Raw genomic sequence first — 14,637 nt, forward strand, 5'->3', positions numbered from 1 at the left:
TAAATGCAGGACTGCTTTTGAGAAGACACATGATCCTCGACACTCGATCGATTCGACTATAGAAAGGAGCCTTTGGCGTCCAAGGAGGGACGTCATTTTTCCACCCAAGAGATATATACATTCGACGTTATTATAATTATGCATACATATTCATTGAAAAAGGACGAATATACATAGTAAAAGATTTTCTAAAATATATTCCTAAAATTGATTGATTTATTGATTTACAACGACTGTACAATTTACAGTCTATGACTGCAACCTCATATGTACATACATATCTAAAGATATTGATGGATAAAATATCATCTAAATTTCTTTCTTTCCCGCACCGGGTGGCTTAGGATTGGGTTGGATGCGCAACAGCTGTTTGTGCTGTCCAATCATGTGCTCAATGTGATTGCATTCGCGCAGGTGACCCTTAAACTCGTCGAGAGTTTGGAGGAGCACCGGATAGAGGGCTGGCAGGAGACCATGATCGAGGGTAGGGAAAAGATGGTGAAGCACGTGATCGCCGAAGTGGGTGAGGACCAAGAACTGCGACCCCTTGAGATCACCGCGATCGATGATCGTGTCCACCTGGAATAGGCCCCAGTCGCGATCCTCTCGATTCGTATCTCCCTCATGATAGATTTCCGGATCATGATGCGCCGCATTCAGTCCGATAAGGCAGAAGCTGAAGCTAGCTATCGACGTCATTGCCAACCATGTGCGCAGACAGGAAAGCAGGCCCACAGTACCGCCCGTGCCCAGGTAGATGGAAAGGGGTATGCTAAGCGCCAGCAGATCGTGCCAGTACATGATATTCGTGTGGCGGAACGAGTAGAAAATTCTGAAATATCAATCATCTAAAGATTGCTGATTGAAGTGATAGCGCTAATCATTCGCTTACCGAGTGCCAATCTGTATGAAAAATGCCAGGGCATAGGCCACCGGCTCCGTCACCCAGGACACGTAACGCATGGCCTTGCTCTTGATTTGTGGATTGGGAATCCAGCAGAGCAGTGGCTCGAACATGGACAGCTCCAGGTCCATATACGAATTGGGATAGATGTGGTGGGACATGGCATGTGAGACGCGCCAGGAAGCGAAGTTCATCAGGCCCAGGTTGAAGGCGTACATCTGCCAATTGTCGCGACGATGGAAGTAGTTGTGCGATACTATCACGGTCCAGCAGAGCGCTACACCCGCCAGGATCAAAGCCACCAAACTCTTGTACTTGGCACTGATGATCGCAAACAGGAACAAGGACACTAGCACGCCGAAGTGGATTAACTAAATTTTGAGAGATTTTAGTATTGTCAGATGGCTTACTGATGGCCTAAACTTTTAACTCACATCACTCTTGCGCTTTGGTGTCTTGTCGATGGTTTTCAGCTCCTTACGCACCCGCTCCTTGAGGGTCTTGTAGAACCCACCCTCATCAAGGGTCAATGTGTAGATCCTAGGCTCCGCAGCATCTCTCACCCAGTACTTGGCGATCATCTTCTCGGGAGCCGTGGTCAGATGGTGCGCCTCAAAGGCCTCCGTAATATCGGTGCCCTTCGTCTCGCGTATCCAAAAGGAACCGCCAGGATGCTTGTCAATGAACTCCGTAAAGTCGTAGATGCCATCGTTTATGCGCCATAGTCCTTCCGCCTGATCGTCCTCGCGCTTCCCTTTCTGCCAACTGTGTGTAGTGACCAAAGCGGAATTTCGGTATGTTGGGAACTTGGTGGCAATGCCACTCTTCTTCCACTCCTCAATCACCATGATGGAGAGTCCTTTTATGGGGTCCTCTGACAATCCTAGGCTCCGGCTGAGCAACTGTACGAGTGCGCTCCGCGCAATAAACTGAATGGAATCGCCATTCGCTCGAAGATTTTATGCGTATCAACAATCTAGACAGGTTATATAAACCAGAATCGATTTAGAACTACACACATACATTTCAAAACATTTCCATATTGATAAGGTCAGTGTTATCAGCAGGGGGACGGACAGCCGAGAGCCGTCCCCTCTAAACGTCTTTTTACTATTACAGTTGAACTTCCGTAACAAGAACTTTTGTGACTTGAGCTGAGTAGCAACACCCTTTAGGGGGCACACTACGTCTTACTCTGTAATTCGAAGTCTCCATAAGTGCAACGTTTTCGTTGGATAATAGTGGTTCGACTTATGGAATTTCACCTGTATATACTGATAATACATATAATCTTGGGGTTCACGTGGCGATGAAAACATAGCGTGGGCTTGTCTAAGGGGCCGCGTCTAATGGAGTGGGGGCCCGAAATACCACAAGCGAATATCAACACAGGTCTGTCTGCGAGATAATGGGTCAGACCATTTGGTGTTAAATAAAATAGCATCTGATAGGGGAAAGTAATAGGAGAGGCTTCGCTTGGCTGCCCAGAGTCTAGCCGAATGCTATGAATGAAGAGATAGTTGGGGGTAGTCCGGCTCAGAATTTTATATGATGCAAAAGTGTGAAAAGATTCCGCCATTATTCAATATTGCTTCTTGATCTTGTGCTTGTGTCTCTGTGTGTCCCGTAACTGCGACTTGAAGCTGTTTTTGTTTGTATCTGTAGGTAATAAGGAAAAAAATAAGTTTTTGCTCAGACTCAACAACCGAAAATTCCATGTGATGGAATTTAATTGCCTGATCTTTTTCGTAGACGGGCAGAGTTACAAAGATCAACGTCAAGTCGTTTGGTCATGATATGATATGGTATGATACTTAGGGAAAGTAATTAAATAGCTAGAATTAAAAACATTTAGCAAAAAATGTTTCATTTCGGTGTTCTATGATACAAAATTGTATTAAAAATTCAAGATCTTTCTTCGAAAGCAATATCATGACCACAGGCCATCACCCAACATCATTCCACCATTCAACCATTTCCATATCATTCCAATTCCATTGGACTTTCGATTGAAATTAAGAGAGCGGAAGAGAGAAACTTTAACCAAAAGCTCTTGATTAGTGCCGCTCTCTGCAGTGGGCTTTTAATTGATCGTTGATAATCGCGAGACAAAAGTCGAGCCGCGCTCCATATAGAAGCTCAGTGGGCACTCCGTAAAAACAGACTGCGTCGGGTGCTCTGAATAGAAGACTGACGACCGGTTTCTATTATATGTAAGTGGTATGTTGAACTTGGGATTCTATGAGTATAACAATATTATCTGAAGCGATTAGGTATATCATTTTGTGTTTATTAATAAATACCGCCTTGTTTTCGTAGGTCTATTAATTTCCTGGCCATAAAATGACCCCTAATATCGAGGAGGAGGCCTGGCGGGTGTCCGGAATTTCGAAGAACTATCCCAGCTATCGCCAGCATCAACCTGCCACAGTGGAGAGGTTTGCAGTTCTTAATTTCATTTTAAGGCTAGAAGAAAACTAATACTTTGTTTGCACTTTAGCTGGCTGGAGGGCAAACATTCGGACGATGGGGCCGAAGGTCTCTGGCGTATTAACGATAAGCTATACGACTTGAGCGACTTTGCCACGCGGCATCCGGGTGGGGCATACTGGATCGAGTGCACCCGCGGCACCGACATCACCGAGCCCTTCGAGTCGCATCATATTGAGGACCGAGCACGACAATTGCTCAGCAAATTCGAAGTGCGGGAAGCAGCCCAACCAAGGAACTACAAGTTTACGTTCGATCAGAATGGTTTCTACATGACTCTGAAGCGGAGAGTGAGAGAGAAACTGAGGAAGATGAATTATAGTCCCACAAAGAAGACAGATGTGGGTTGCTTTCCCTTGAAGATACACCGATCTGCAATCTATATTTCTGACTTTCTTGAAACCCTTTTTTTAGTACCTCCACTCTGGTATCCTGGCCTCTGTCTTTATGCTTAGCTGGATTGGCACAGTCCTTAAGTCTTTGTTCGTCCTGTCCATAGCTGGCTTGGCACTTTGCTGGCTGGCAAATGCCGCGCACAATTACTTCCATCAGCGGGACAACTGGCGGATGTACACCTTCAATCTGACGCTGATGAGTTTCAGGAACTGGCGGATCTCGCACGCTCTATCCCATCATGTGTATCCGAATTCTCTGCACGATCTGGAGCTGTCGATGTTTGAGCCGTTCCTGTGCTGGGTTCCCAATCCTCATTATGGCAGTCGCATAAAGCGCTGGATATCGGTGGTGGTTTCTCCGCTTTATTATGTGCTCTCCTTCTCTATGGCGTTCCTGCAACGGTGAGTGGTGGTCATAATTGAAAAGTTAGGTAGGTAATCATGACGTAACTCTATCAATTCGTAGTTTGGTCATCTCACTGGCTAAGAAGAACATAATGTACTGGGATGATCTCATTGCCTTTACTCTGCCCCTCTTCCTTTATCTCTCCACTGGCGTGGGTCTGGGTGCTGCTCTGTGGAACTGGTTGCACGTCCTCGCCGTAGGAGCCTTTTTCTTTGGGTTCATTGGACTGACTGCAGCCCATCATGATCCTCGTATACTGCACGATGGCGATGCCCAGCGCACGGACCGAGACTGGGGTCTCTATCAGATGGATACGGTCATCGATCGGCGAGACGTCAAGTGGTCGGATCTCTTGGTCCTCACCCACTTCGGTGATCATGCGCTTCACCATCTCTTCCCCACGCTGGACCATGGAGTGCTCAAGCACCTCTATCCGGAGCTGAATCAAACGATTCAGGAGTTTGACGCAGAGTTAAGAGAGATGAACCACTGGGGACACATCAAAGGGCAGACGCAGCAACTCCTACGCATGGAGGCTAATCCCATGCCTCCAGGCAGTAAAAAGTTCATGTAGTTTTGGGAGGAATGTGGATGTGTGCTCCGGGTGCTCACGAAAAAAAATTTAGGGTTGGGTAGTCAATAAAGTTGAATGGCATCCAGTTTCAAAGAAATATACATTCTTCATGAGGGAAGGGGATGTCTGCTTTGGAATGTGATAAATGGGATATATGTATATGTATATAATAAGCCTTTAAATATTTTTAGAAATGTATGCAAACCAAGTCTGAAGATATATGTTTTAATCTGTTCGATGGTGTAAAACATGACCATCTAAATCTTGTATTAAGCTCGCTCTCCACAACTCTCTCTTCTTTGGTCTTATCGCCTCAGGGAAACAGTGATTAATTGGTAAAAAGCTTTCATTCTCTCATTATCATTCTGTTTATATTTAATAAAAGCTCTATCCACTTCTGGTTTGTATATGTAAGAGTATGGTAGCATTCGTTGTGTTATCGTTATTTTTGTTTATGTCTCATTTTATAAGGTTTGAAGCTCCCAAACATTCCTTTGAATCGTGTTGTATTTATTATTTATTTTGGATGAGACCATATAACTAATTAGTTAGTTTTAACTATAGCTAGTTAGAATTAATTGTGAATCCTATTCCAAAAAAAATTCCCATATGGACAAATTACAAGAACATAGCTAAACGTTAAAAGTGCTAAATATTAAGGGTGCCAAAGCTTTTGTTCGCATTATTTTAGACTTTTAAATACTTTTGAATAGAATGCATTAAAGTAACGCTTTTTAGAATGAGCCAATGTTAAGGAAAATATATTAATTTATCGGATAATATTATTCTTCTCCTGAAAATAGCGATGGAAAAGTGTTGCTGTACCAACACATAAGTCATTTACAATCCTAATTATGATAAAAAAAAGCACACACAAAAAACACATAAGTCCGGAGCTGTATGTTACATAAAACTAAAATGTTGGTATTCGAAATGATAAGCCATAAATGTGGAGCAATCTAATAAATAAAGGTACTAAAGATAAGTGAGAGATTTACATTTTTACTTTTTAGACCCAGTGTTGTGAAAGAAGTACTAGAATCATGCTTGCCCGTCCAACAAAAGATGGGCCAATCAATTTGTTTTGTTTGTGTGTATATTATTATGCATTGTTGGTATCAATTACATGATAGGTACTATAATTTGTGCTTCATTAATCTTTAGGCAAAATGTTAAAATTATTTCAAAAAGGAAAATCATTCGAAAATACTTCAATACCCTTTGATTCCATTTCACAACATTCTAAATCAGTTAAATTAGACGGTTACCTATGCGTGGAGCACGTAGGCAGATAAGAGAATTAAATTTAAGGCAAAGAGAGGCAACTTAAAATGCTACAAATTTGGCTCTCAGGGGTCGGGTCTGGTCTGTTTTGATAAATAAATAGCTTGTCGTGTGCCTCGGTTCCAACAGTATTCGATTATACGTTGACCAGACGGGAAAATGTTAGCAGTCCGCTCCATATTTTTATTACTAGCTACTTTAGCGGTGTGCGCTCGCGGAGCGAACATTTTGGGACTGTTTAGCAGTCACAGTCCGTCCCATTTAATAGTGCACATGTCTGTGGTCAAGGCCCTGGCCGAGGCGGGTCATAATGTCACAGTGGTTTCCATGCAGAAGCCCAAAGTGATGCACAAGAATATCCACCTGATAGTGGTGCCGGTAAAGGAGGAGCAGGAGCGAGTACTGGAAGCACAATTGGCCACAATGGCAGGTCAGAAGAACTCCATTGTGAGCACTCTGAATCGCCTGATGAACGACATGAATGTGATGATCGACGCCCAGGCAGATCTGCTATCGGACCCACGGTTCCAGCGCATCTACGAGACGAAGTTCGATCTGATGATATTGGGTTATTTTATCAACGATTTTCAGTTGGGGGTGGCTGCCAAACTGCAAGTGCCCGTGATCATAGACTGGATGAATGCCCCCATCCCTATCATAGACGTCTTTACTGGTAATCCTACAGAGGTGTCCTATGTGCCCAACATGGCAACATTTGCCGAGCAGCCCATGAGTCTGCTGAAGAGGGCCGAAAACTTGGCCAAGTATCTGTTCATCACTTACATGACCCATAAGCTGGATAGCCGAGTGACACGTCATTTTAATAACAACTTTGGGGGGGAGAAGGGACTGCGTAGCCTGGAAGAGATGAGGAAAAATATCTCCCTGGCGTTTGTCAATTCTCATCTGATCAGTGAGGGTCCCATCAGGCCGCTTGTTCCTGCCATCGTTGAAATCGGCGGCATACAGGTTAAGGATACGGCGGATCCTCTACCCAAGGATATTGATCAGTTCCTGCAACAGTCTCCGGACGGAGCCATTCTCCTCTCTCTGGGCTCGAACATCAAGAGTACTGCCGTAAAACCGGAACTGATCCAAATCATCTACAAGGTCTTGTCGGGCATCAATCGTAATGTGATTTGGAAGTGGGAGGATTTGGAAAAAACTCCCGGCAATTCCACCAACATACTGTACAAGAACTGGCTGCCGCAGGACGATATTCTGGCCCATCCCAACACAAAACTCTTCATCACCCATGCCGGCAAGGGAGGCATCACCGAGGCGCAGTATCATGGCGTTCCCATGGTGGCCTTGCCCATATTTGGGGATCAACTTGGTAATGCCGTTCAGATGGAGCGCTCCGGCTATGGTCTGGCCCTCGATCTTCTGAGCATCACTGAAGAAAGCTTTAGGACTGCCCTCAATGAGGTTCTGGAGAATGATAAATATCGCCAGACCATTAGCAAGTTCTCCTCGATGTACAGAGACCGTCCAATGACCGCCAGGGAAACGGTTGTCTACTGGACTGACTACGTCCTGCGGCACCGAGGAGCACCGCACCTGCAGAGCCCGGTCGTGCACATGAGCTTCATCGAGCTATTCAATCTCGATTTGTATGCTTTGCTGATATCGGTTCTTGTTATAATTCTGGTCCTAATTCGGTTAACGGTTCGTTTTGCCTGGAACAAACTGCAGGGCAAGGCGAAGAGTAGTCCAAAAACTTCAAAGAAACAGAAAAAGCTGTGAAACATCTTAATAAGAAATATATAAGAATTAAGTAATACAACCAAAGTAAGAACTCATTTCTAGCTTTATTTTCTTAATCAAATAAAACTTAAATATGAAAATGGTTGGTATGGTTTTGTCGAAAAAATGTTCAGTAGTCAAGTCGTAATTGGGTCACATATATCGCCATAAGAAATTTTTATGTTGTAATAGGGCTATCATTAATTTTGATTACTTATGTTAAGATTGATAAAGCTGTTTTTAAAAATCAAACCTCCCAGGCAACAAACAATGTTTTCTCAATCGGAGGTCATTATTATTATCTCATATCTGTCTAGATTATTGTTTTGCCGGCTGAAATCTGCCGTTTCATTATTAAAAAGCATTTAAACAGTACCCAAGCGCCTGATACGCGATCGGTTGCCGGGACCTATGGTTGCTGATAAGTTAAATTAATGTTTTCTACAATACAAGCAAAGCGATTGGATTCCCAGTCACTGCGGTGCAGCAAAAACGTTTTCCAGTCATATCAATTCCAAATATTTATACTTCTTTGAGAGACAAATCTATAAAAACTCGTCCGCTAGGGGCTCGTCGCTCAGTCATGTATTGCGGGATCGAGCAAAAGTATTCTAATAATGGAAAAATTCCTTCCGGCTTGTTTGCTAGTGGTTCTCATGCTGGGAATACAGCCTGCTATCATCGAAGGGGCCAATATCCTGGGAGTATTCAACAGTCACAGTCCCTCTCATGTGATCGTAAACATGGCTGTGGCTAAGACTCTGGCAGATCGGGGTCACAACATCACAGTGCTGACCCAGATGAAGCCCAAGTTTCAGCCTCATGAGAACATAACGGTGATTGTGGCGCTACCTACGCCCGAACGGGAGAGGATCACTAAGGAGTACATGGCTCAAATGTCCAGCCAGCAGAAATCCTCTTGGAGCTTTCTGGCCAAGCTATTTGTGCGGTCCAGTCCCATACTCGATGGACAATACGAGTGGACTCAGCATCCTAGAGTAAAGGCCATCTACGAGAATCCCCAGACCAAGTATGATCTGGTAATTTTGGGTCTGATGCTCAACGATTTCCAACTGGGCTTTGCAGCTAAACTCCGCTGTCCGGTGATCTTATCCTGGGTGGGAATACCTATGCCCTTAATGGATTCGCAGGTGGGAAATATCGATGATCCGGCCTATGTTCCCAGTCTGAACGTAGCCCTCGAACCGGGGCAGCTCACCATGGGCTTTGGCATGCGTTTCGTCAACTTCTTTAAGCATTCTTTCCTGAAAATTGTAGATGTTTTTATGAGACAGAAAATGAATGACTATTATAAGTGAGTATTGCAAGTGATTGCTCCAAAAACGGGTAGCCTTCAACCATTAAATGTTATGTCATTTCGCAGTGGAGCTTTTGGCAATGATTCAGATCCGGAGTTTCCTTCGTACTACGAGATGAAGCGTCGCATATCCCTGCTGTTCTACAACTATCATGGCCCCAGCGAGGGACCCATCCGTCCCACAGTCCCGCAATCCATTGAAATTGGTGGCATACAGGTGAAGGAGAAGCCTGATCCTCTACCTAAGGATCTGGCTGAGTTCCTCGACAACTCCACTGAGGGAGCCATACTCTTTAGTCTCGGGACCAATGCCAGATTCACTGATATTCGTCCTCAAATCGTAAAGGTTTTGTACAATGTGCTTTCCAAGCTTCCTCAGCTGGTGGTCTGGAAGTGGGAGGACATGGAGAATACCCCAGGAAATGCATCAAATATATACTTTAGTAAATGGCTTCCCCAGGACGACATCCTGGCGCATCCAAAGACGCGACTCTTCATCACCCATGCGGGTAAGGGTGGGATAGCCGAGGCCCAGTTCCATGGAGTTCCTATGCTAGCATTCCCGATATTCGGGGATCAGCCGGGAAATGCAGAACTTATGGCAAAATCAGGATTTGGACTCCATCTAGATATCCTGACTCTCACAGAGGATGTTCTGGAGGAGACCATTCGTGAGCTCTTGCAGAATCCCACTTACGCGGCGAGTGTGGGCAGGTTCTCGGCTCTATATCGCGATCGTCCGCTGACCGCCCGCCAGTCGGTTGTCTACTGGACAGAGTATGTACTCCGCCACCAGGGCGCATATCACCTGCAGAGTCCCCGGCTCCACATGGGTATCGTCGCCCGCCACAATCTGGATGTGTACGGAACACTCGTGCTGGTTGGATTGGTTACGCTGTTAATACTACGCCTGGCATTCCGATATGTATTTCACAACGTTTTAGGAGCTGTGCGTGGTCATTGTTATCGGACAAAAGCCACGAATAAAAAGCCTAAAGATAAGTTATTCTGATTGACATTCAAGTCCAAAAAGCGAAAAAATAATTGCATAAAATGAGTCAGTAATTACTAGTAGTAGTAAATAATACTAATCTTTAATGAAATGAAACGCATTAGTGTGTGCTAAGTCGCCATCATAGTATAGTAATTTAAACAAGGGAGTGCCCAAAGAAAGTGACTAAAAATAAACAGTACAGACATATAAAATTACAAAGTCGACTATTCAAATGCCCTGGCGGAAAGCCAGTTCGATTATTTTAAAATTTAGACTCGTCATTTGAAATTATGAATAGTACATTTGTATTGACTTTAATTAAAACTCACAATGTTTATTTGAATGGAATGAATGTCGAATGGAGTCCAACAAGTGCCCTTGCCTGTGGAAAGAAGCATAACTTTGTGAAGGGTATATGCCGTATGGAAGGGTATATGCCAAAGTAAATTTGCTGAATACTCAGAACAATCTCCCCATAAGGAACGCCCAACGAAAGAGAGAGAGAGAGAGAGAGAGTGCATAAAGATCAACGAAAAAGCGAGTGAGTGATGCACAAGCAAAAACAACCAAGGGCTCAATGAGAGCGGGAAAAGCTTTGCTGGAAAGCATGACTGGACAGAAAGCATCCATTGAAGTGTTCTGTTTGTGCTGAGAGACAGACGGTAGTGACAGAGAGAGAGCCACCGTGTAATCAAGGAGCCTTGAAATTAATTGCTTACACTTGCTCTTGCTTGCAAAATACAGTGTGTTGCGTTATTGTAAGTTATTTTAGACTATAAGCGGTCTACTAACAGTTAACACTATCTATGTTGCTGGGGGCATTATAAACTATTTCGTAATCCTAATATTGATTGATTTTCTAGGTTATTGAAGGCTAAATTTCCCTCCTGTTGTAGTTTATTCTTATCTTGATTACAACATAGCATAGTTATACCTTTGAAACCCATGCGAATCTCTTATCGTTAAGCTTTTATTATCAACAGATAAAGTTTATAATCCCAAGGTGCCACTTTTGACCTGCATTATAGCTTTAATAATTATGTCGCATAGTGTACACGTACTCCCCTCCAAGCTTAACAGGTTGCCTCCTACTCTCTCTCCATGTTTATTTATAGAAATGTCCCTCTCCCTGGCGATCGGCTCTCTTTAGCTCCCACTCGTGGCCCAAGAGTGCGATCGCAGCGGTTCGATTCGATTCGGATTCAAATTCTCAGTGAGTCGCAAGGCAGCGCGTGCCCGAACGCGTTTTGTTTTCCAAATTTGTTGTCTAGTATTTAATAGTGTATTGTTGCTGTCTCCCGAGGAGGTATTTAAAATATCTATAATTGTATTGTTAAAGTCATCAGCTGAGTGCGAACTGAATTAACTAATGAAACACTAGTTAACCTCTAAAGTGACATTGACTGTGAGAATATTTGCCCCTTAACCCACTCGCCCGTGAAGTTCTGTGAAATATGTCGAACTATGAGCAGTCGTTTTAACCTTTCTTGTATTTCAATATATTCGTTTTTATTTCATTATTCAACGAATTTGTTTTTCGTTTTGGATGTTTTGACATGGATGATATCGCGATAGTAGTCGGAGTTTATTCTCTGTATTCCCTCTTAGAAATTAGTTTTTAAAACTTTTTGGAACCACTTTTTGTCAATTAGATGAACGGGAATGCAATTTTAGTAAAATTTTTGGTAATCATACAGTACACTATACCGTTTCATAATCAAAGAAGTACTTCACTTTTGTTACTATTACTTCTATCAGTTTCAAACATTCGTTGCCAACTGACACGCATTTTTTTCAGATTAAACGGCTAACGAAATCTTATCAGTGTGTTATCGTGTCTACCGAAGTACTATAAGATACGAGGCAGAATCTAGTAACCGATCAGTATAGACACGGACTTCATCGACGAATCAACGAGTCATGACTGAGCAACGAAGCACCATCTTGGGCTGCAGCTTGGGCGGCCTGCTGCTCGCCTTCCTGGCCCTGCAATCCCTGCCCCAGAGCACCGAGGGATCCAACATTCTGGGAGTGTTCACCAGTCACAGCACATCGCATTTCATTGTGCACATGTCCATTATGAAAACGCTTGCCGAGAAGGGTCACAATGTTACAGTGGTGTCGTCGGTGCCGCCGAAGGTGACCCATAAAAGCATCAAGCACATTGTCATCCCACTTAGTGAAGAGGAAGAGAAGTTGATCCACGGAGGCATGGTGGATATGGTCAAGCAGAAGCCCTCCATTTGGACCACCATGAAATCGATTTTCACTTCGCTTGCCGGGCTCATAAACAAACAGGTGGATACCCTGGAAGACAAGCGTTTCACGGATCTCTACAATAACAAAGATAACAAATTCGATGTAGTCTTTGTGGGCTTCTTTTTCAATACGTATCAGGTGGGACTGAGTGCCAAATTCAATTGCCCCTTGATTGTTTCGTGGATGGGTCAGCCCATGCTTATGGTCAACGAAATTATTGGAAATCCGGAGCTGTCAAGTGTCCCTCAAATGTCCATATCCGTGCCGGCAGGAAAGGCCATGAACTTCCAGCAGCGTCTGACGAACTTCCTCAGCAGTACCGGCTTCCGATTTCTCGGCAAATTCCTTCATTTCAAATACCAGGGCTTCTATAAGTGAGTAGTATTGACACAATTTTAAAGATACATACCAAGCATACATACCATCGACTCATATCAGTTTGCCTAATCATGTTGCTGTTACAAGAACCAGCTATCATTGAAAGATTATCAAAATCATGAATGATTGATAATTGATCTATAATCTATTATTTATTTGGAACTCTTTCATTTCTTCCCCCACAGACGTCTTTGGGGTGATGACAAGAGCATGCCCAGCCTCGAGCAGGCAATGAAGAACGTCTCCCTGGTCTTCTGCAACAGTCATGGCATCAGCGAGGGTCCCATCCGCCCGAATGTGCCCGCCCTCATTGAAATCGGTGGCATCCAAGTGAAGAGCAAGCCAGATCCCCTGCCAGAAGATATCAAGCAGTTCATGGATAATTCCAAAAATGGTGTCATCCTGTTTAGTCTTGGCTCAAATCTCAAGGGCGATCACTTCAACCCTGAGGTGGTGACGACCATCTTCAAGACTCTGTCCAGTCTGAAGCAGCAGGTGATCTGGAAGTGGGATGATCTCGAGACTACTCCTGGAAAGTCTGCCAACATATTGTACAAGAAATGGCTGCCCCAGGATGATATCTTGGCCCATCCCAAACTCAAGCTTTTCATCACGCATGCGGGCAAGGGTGGCGTGGCCGAGGCCCAGTACCATGGAGTCCCAATGTTGACCCTGCCCGTCTTCGCCGATCAGCCAGGGAATGCAGACAAAGTAGTGGAAAACGGCTATGGCCTGCGCTTGGAGCTCAACTCCTTGGAGGCGAAGGAGTTCAAGGAGACTATCAAAGAGATTATCAGCAATCCAAAGTATGCCCAAAAACTGGAGACCTTCTCCAAATTGTATCGCGATCGTCCCCAGACTGCCCAGGAATTGGTTGTCTACTGGACGGAGTATGTGATCCGTCACCATGGCGCTCCTCACATGCAGAGTCCTCTGGTCCACATGGGCACTGTCGCCAGCAACAATCTGGATATTTATGCTCTCGTGATTTTGGCATTATATCTGATCTTCCTCGTCAATAAGATTGTGTGGAAGTTTTTGTGGAAAAAATGTACTGGAAAATCGAAGAAAACAGCACAGAACAAGAAGGTTAAAAAGCAATAAGTTGATACTGATAGAATACTAAGAATTTGATATTTTAAAATATAAAGTCTTTTATAAAGCGAAAAAACGACAAATAAAATATAAAAACGAGAACTTTGTATATTTGGCATACAATTGTAAATCTGCAGATTGTAGATGATGCTCTGAGCTCATCCAATCGTTATGTACAGTGAAAGTTTAAGGTGTAAATAAGGAAACGATCTCCTTAGAAAATCGAACAGAATCATAATGAAAACAATGGAAAAATAATTTCCATAGCGATTTTTAAAGAACAAATACAGAACTTTATCACCAAAATTAATGTATTATCATTTTGTTACACCTCTCCAGTCACGTCTTCCGGCTATCAGCTAAAATCCAAGACAAAATCTTCGAACACGCCCAGCCAGTTAGATTAGCCAAATTTGAACTAAAAAACCTAACAGTCGATAGGCTCTTCTATTGCGCTGCCACCAGCTCAACCGGAAAGCCAAGCGGACGCATATATCCTTCTCGTTCACACTGCAAGCTTTTTCTATAAGGCCGTCTCCTTCAAACAGAATCCGTCACCTTATTTCTAAATTCATTTTGGTCTAGTGTAATACGGCCATACAAATTGGAACCAGTTCCAAAAGCTTTCGCTTTACTTCGGCTGAGGGAGCCAGTGTGTAATGTATATATCATGTAACGCAGACGCATTAACTACATGTGTATTTAACGGTTTTTTTATTGCCAAAAAATTAGTGGATTTGAAAGATAATCGATTTATGTAAGAAATGTGCTTGGTTGACAATTTATATGTTGGA

General features: G+C 43.6%; 5 protein-coding genes across 6 annotated transcripts; 4 read left to right on the forward strand and 1 right to left on the reverse strand.

Moving 5' to 3' along the window:
• Nucleotides 1–194: 194 nt before the first annotated feature.
• Nucleotides 195–1,807, reverse strand: LOC6589459 (cytochrome b5-related protein). The gene is made up of 3 exons (XM_002014702.2): nt 1,339–1,807; nt 893–1,275; nt 195–832 (listed from the first exon to the last, which is right to left on the reverse strand). The coding sequence occupies exons 1-3, from the start codon at nt 1,750–1,752 to the stop codon at nt 310–312; spliced, it is 1,320 nt and encodes a 439-aa protein (XP_002014738.2). The 5' UTR covers nt 1,753–1,807; the 3' UTR covers nt 195–309.
• Nucleotides 1,808–3,047: 1,240 nt separating this feature from the next.
• Nucleotides 3,048–4,866, forward strand: LOC6589245 (cytochrome b5-related protein). 2 transcript variants are annotated; one of them, XM_026988376.1, is made up of 5 exons: nt 3,048–3,117; nt 3,224–3,342; nt 3,405–3,735; nt 3,809–4,191; nt 4,256–4,866. In XM_026988376.1, exons 2-5 carry the CDS (start codon nt 3,248–3,250, stop codon nt 4,767–4,769), a joined length of 1,323 nt encoding a protein of 440 aa, XP_026844177.1. In that variant the 5' UTR covers nt 3,048–3,117; nt 3,224–3,247; the 3' UTR covers nt 4,770–4,866. The 2 variants fall into 2 exon arrangements, with proteins under 2 accessions (XP_026844177.1, XP_002014737.1); XM_002014701.2 differs by having other exon boundaries at nt 3,051–3,124.
• A 1,346-nt stretch (nt 4,867–6,212) lies between these two features.
• LOC6589244 (UDP-glucuronosyltransferase 1-1) lies at nt 6,213–7,846 on the forward strand. The gene has a single exon (XM_002014700.2). The coding sequence runs from the start codon at nt 6,213–6,215 to the stop codon at nt 7,797–7,799; it is 1,587 nt and encodes a 528-aa protein (XP_002014736.2). The 3' UTR covers nt 7,800–7,846.
• Nucleotides 7,847–8,371: 525 nt separating this feature from the next.
• On the forward strand, nt 8,372–10,129 carry LOC6589243 (UDP-glucuronosyltransferase 1-6). Its single transcript, XM_002014699.2, has 2 exons — nt 8,372–9,114; nt 9,184–10,129. The coding sequence occupies exons 1-2, from the start codon at nt 8,417–8,419 to the stop codon at nt 10,127–10,129; spliced, it is 1,644 nt and encodes a 547-aa protein (XP_002014735.1). The 5' UTR covers nt 8,372–8,416.
• Nucleotides 10,130–11,352: 1,223 nt separating this feature from the next.
• LOC6589242 (UDP-glucuronosyltransferase 2B9) lies at nt 11,353–13,933 on the forward strand. Its single transcript, XM_002014698.2, has 3 exons — nt 11,353–11,417; nt 11,910–12,744; nt 12,934–13,933. The coding sequence occupies exons 2-3, from the start codon at nt 12,032–12,034 to the stop codon at nt 13,850–13,852; spliced, it is 1,632 nt and encodes a 543-aa protein (XP_002014734.1). The 5' UTR covers nt 11,353–11,417; nt 11,910–12,031; the 3' UTR covers nt 13,853–13,933.
• The last annotated feature ends 704 nt before the right edge of the window (nt 13,934–14,637 follow it).

Source organism: Drosophila persimilis, unplaced genomic scaffold (genome assembly GCF_003286085.1).
Source record: "Drosophila persimilis strain 14011-0111.01,24,50 unplaced genomic scaffold, DperRS2 tig00000191-arrow-pilon, whole genome shotgun sequence".
Lineage (NCBI taxonomy): Eukaryota > Metazoa > Arthropoda > Insecta > Diptera > Drosophilidae > Drosophila > Drosophila persimilis.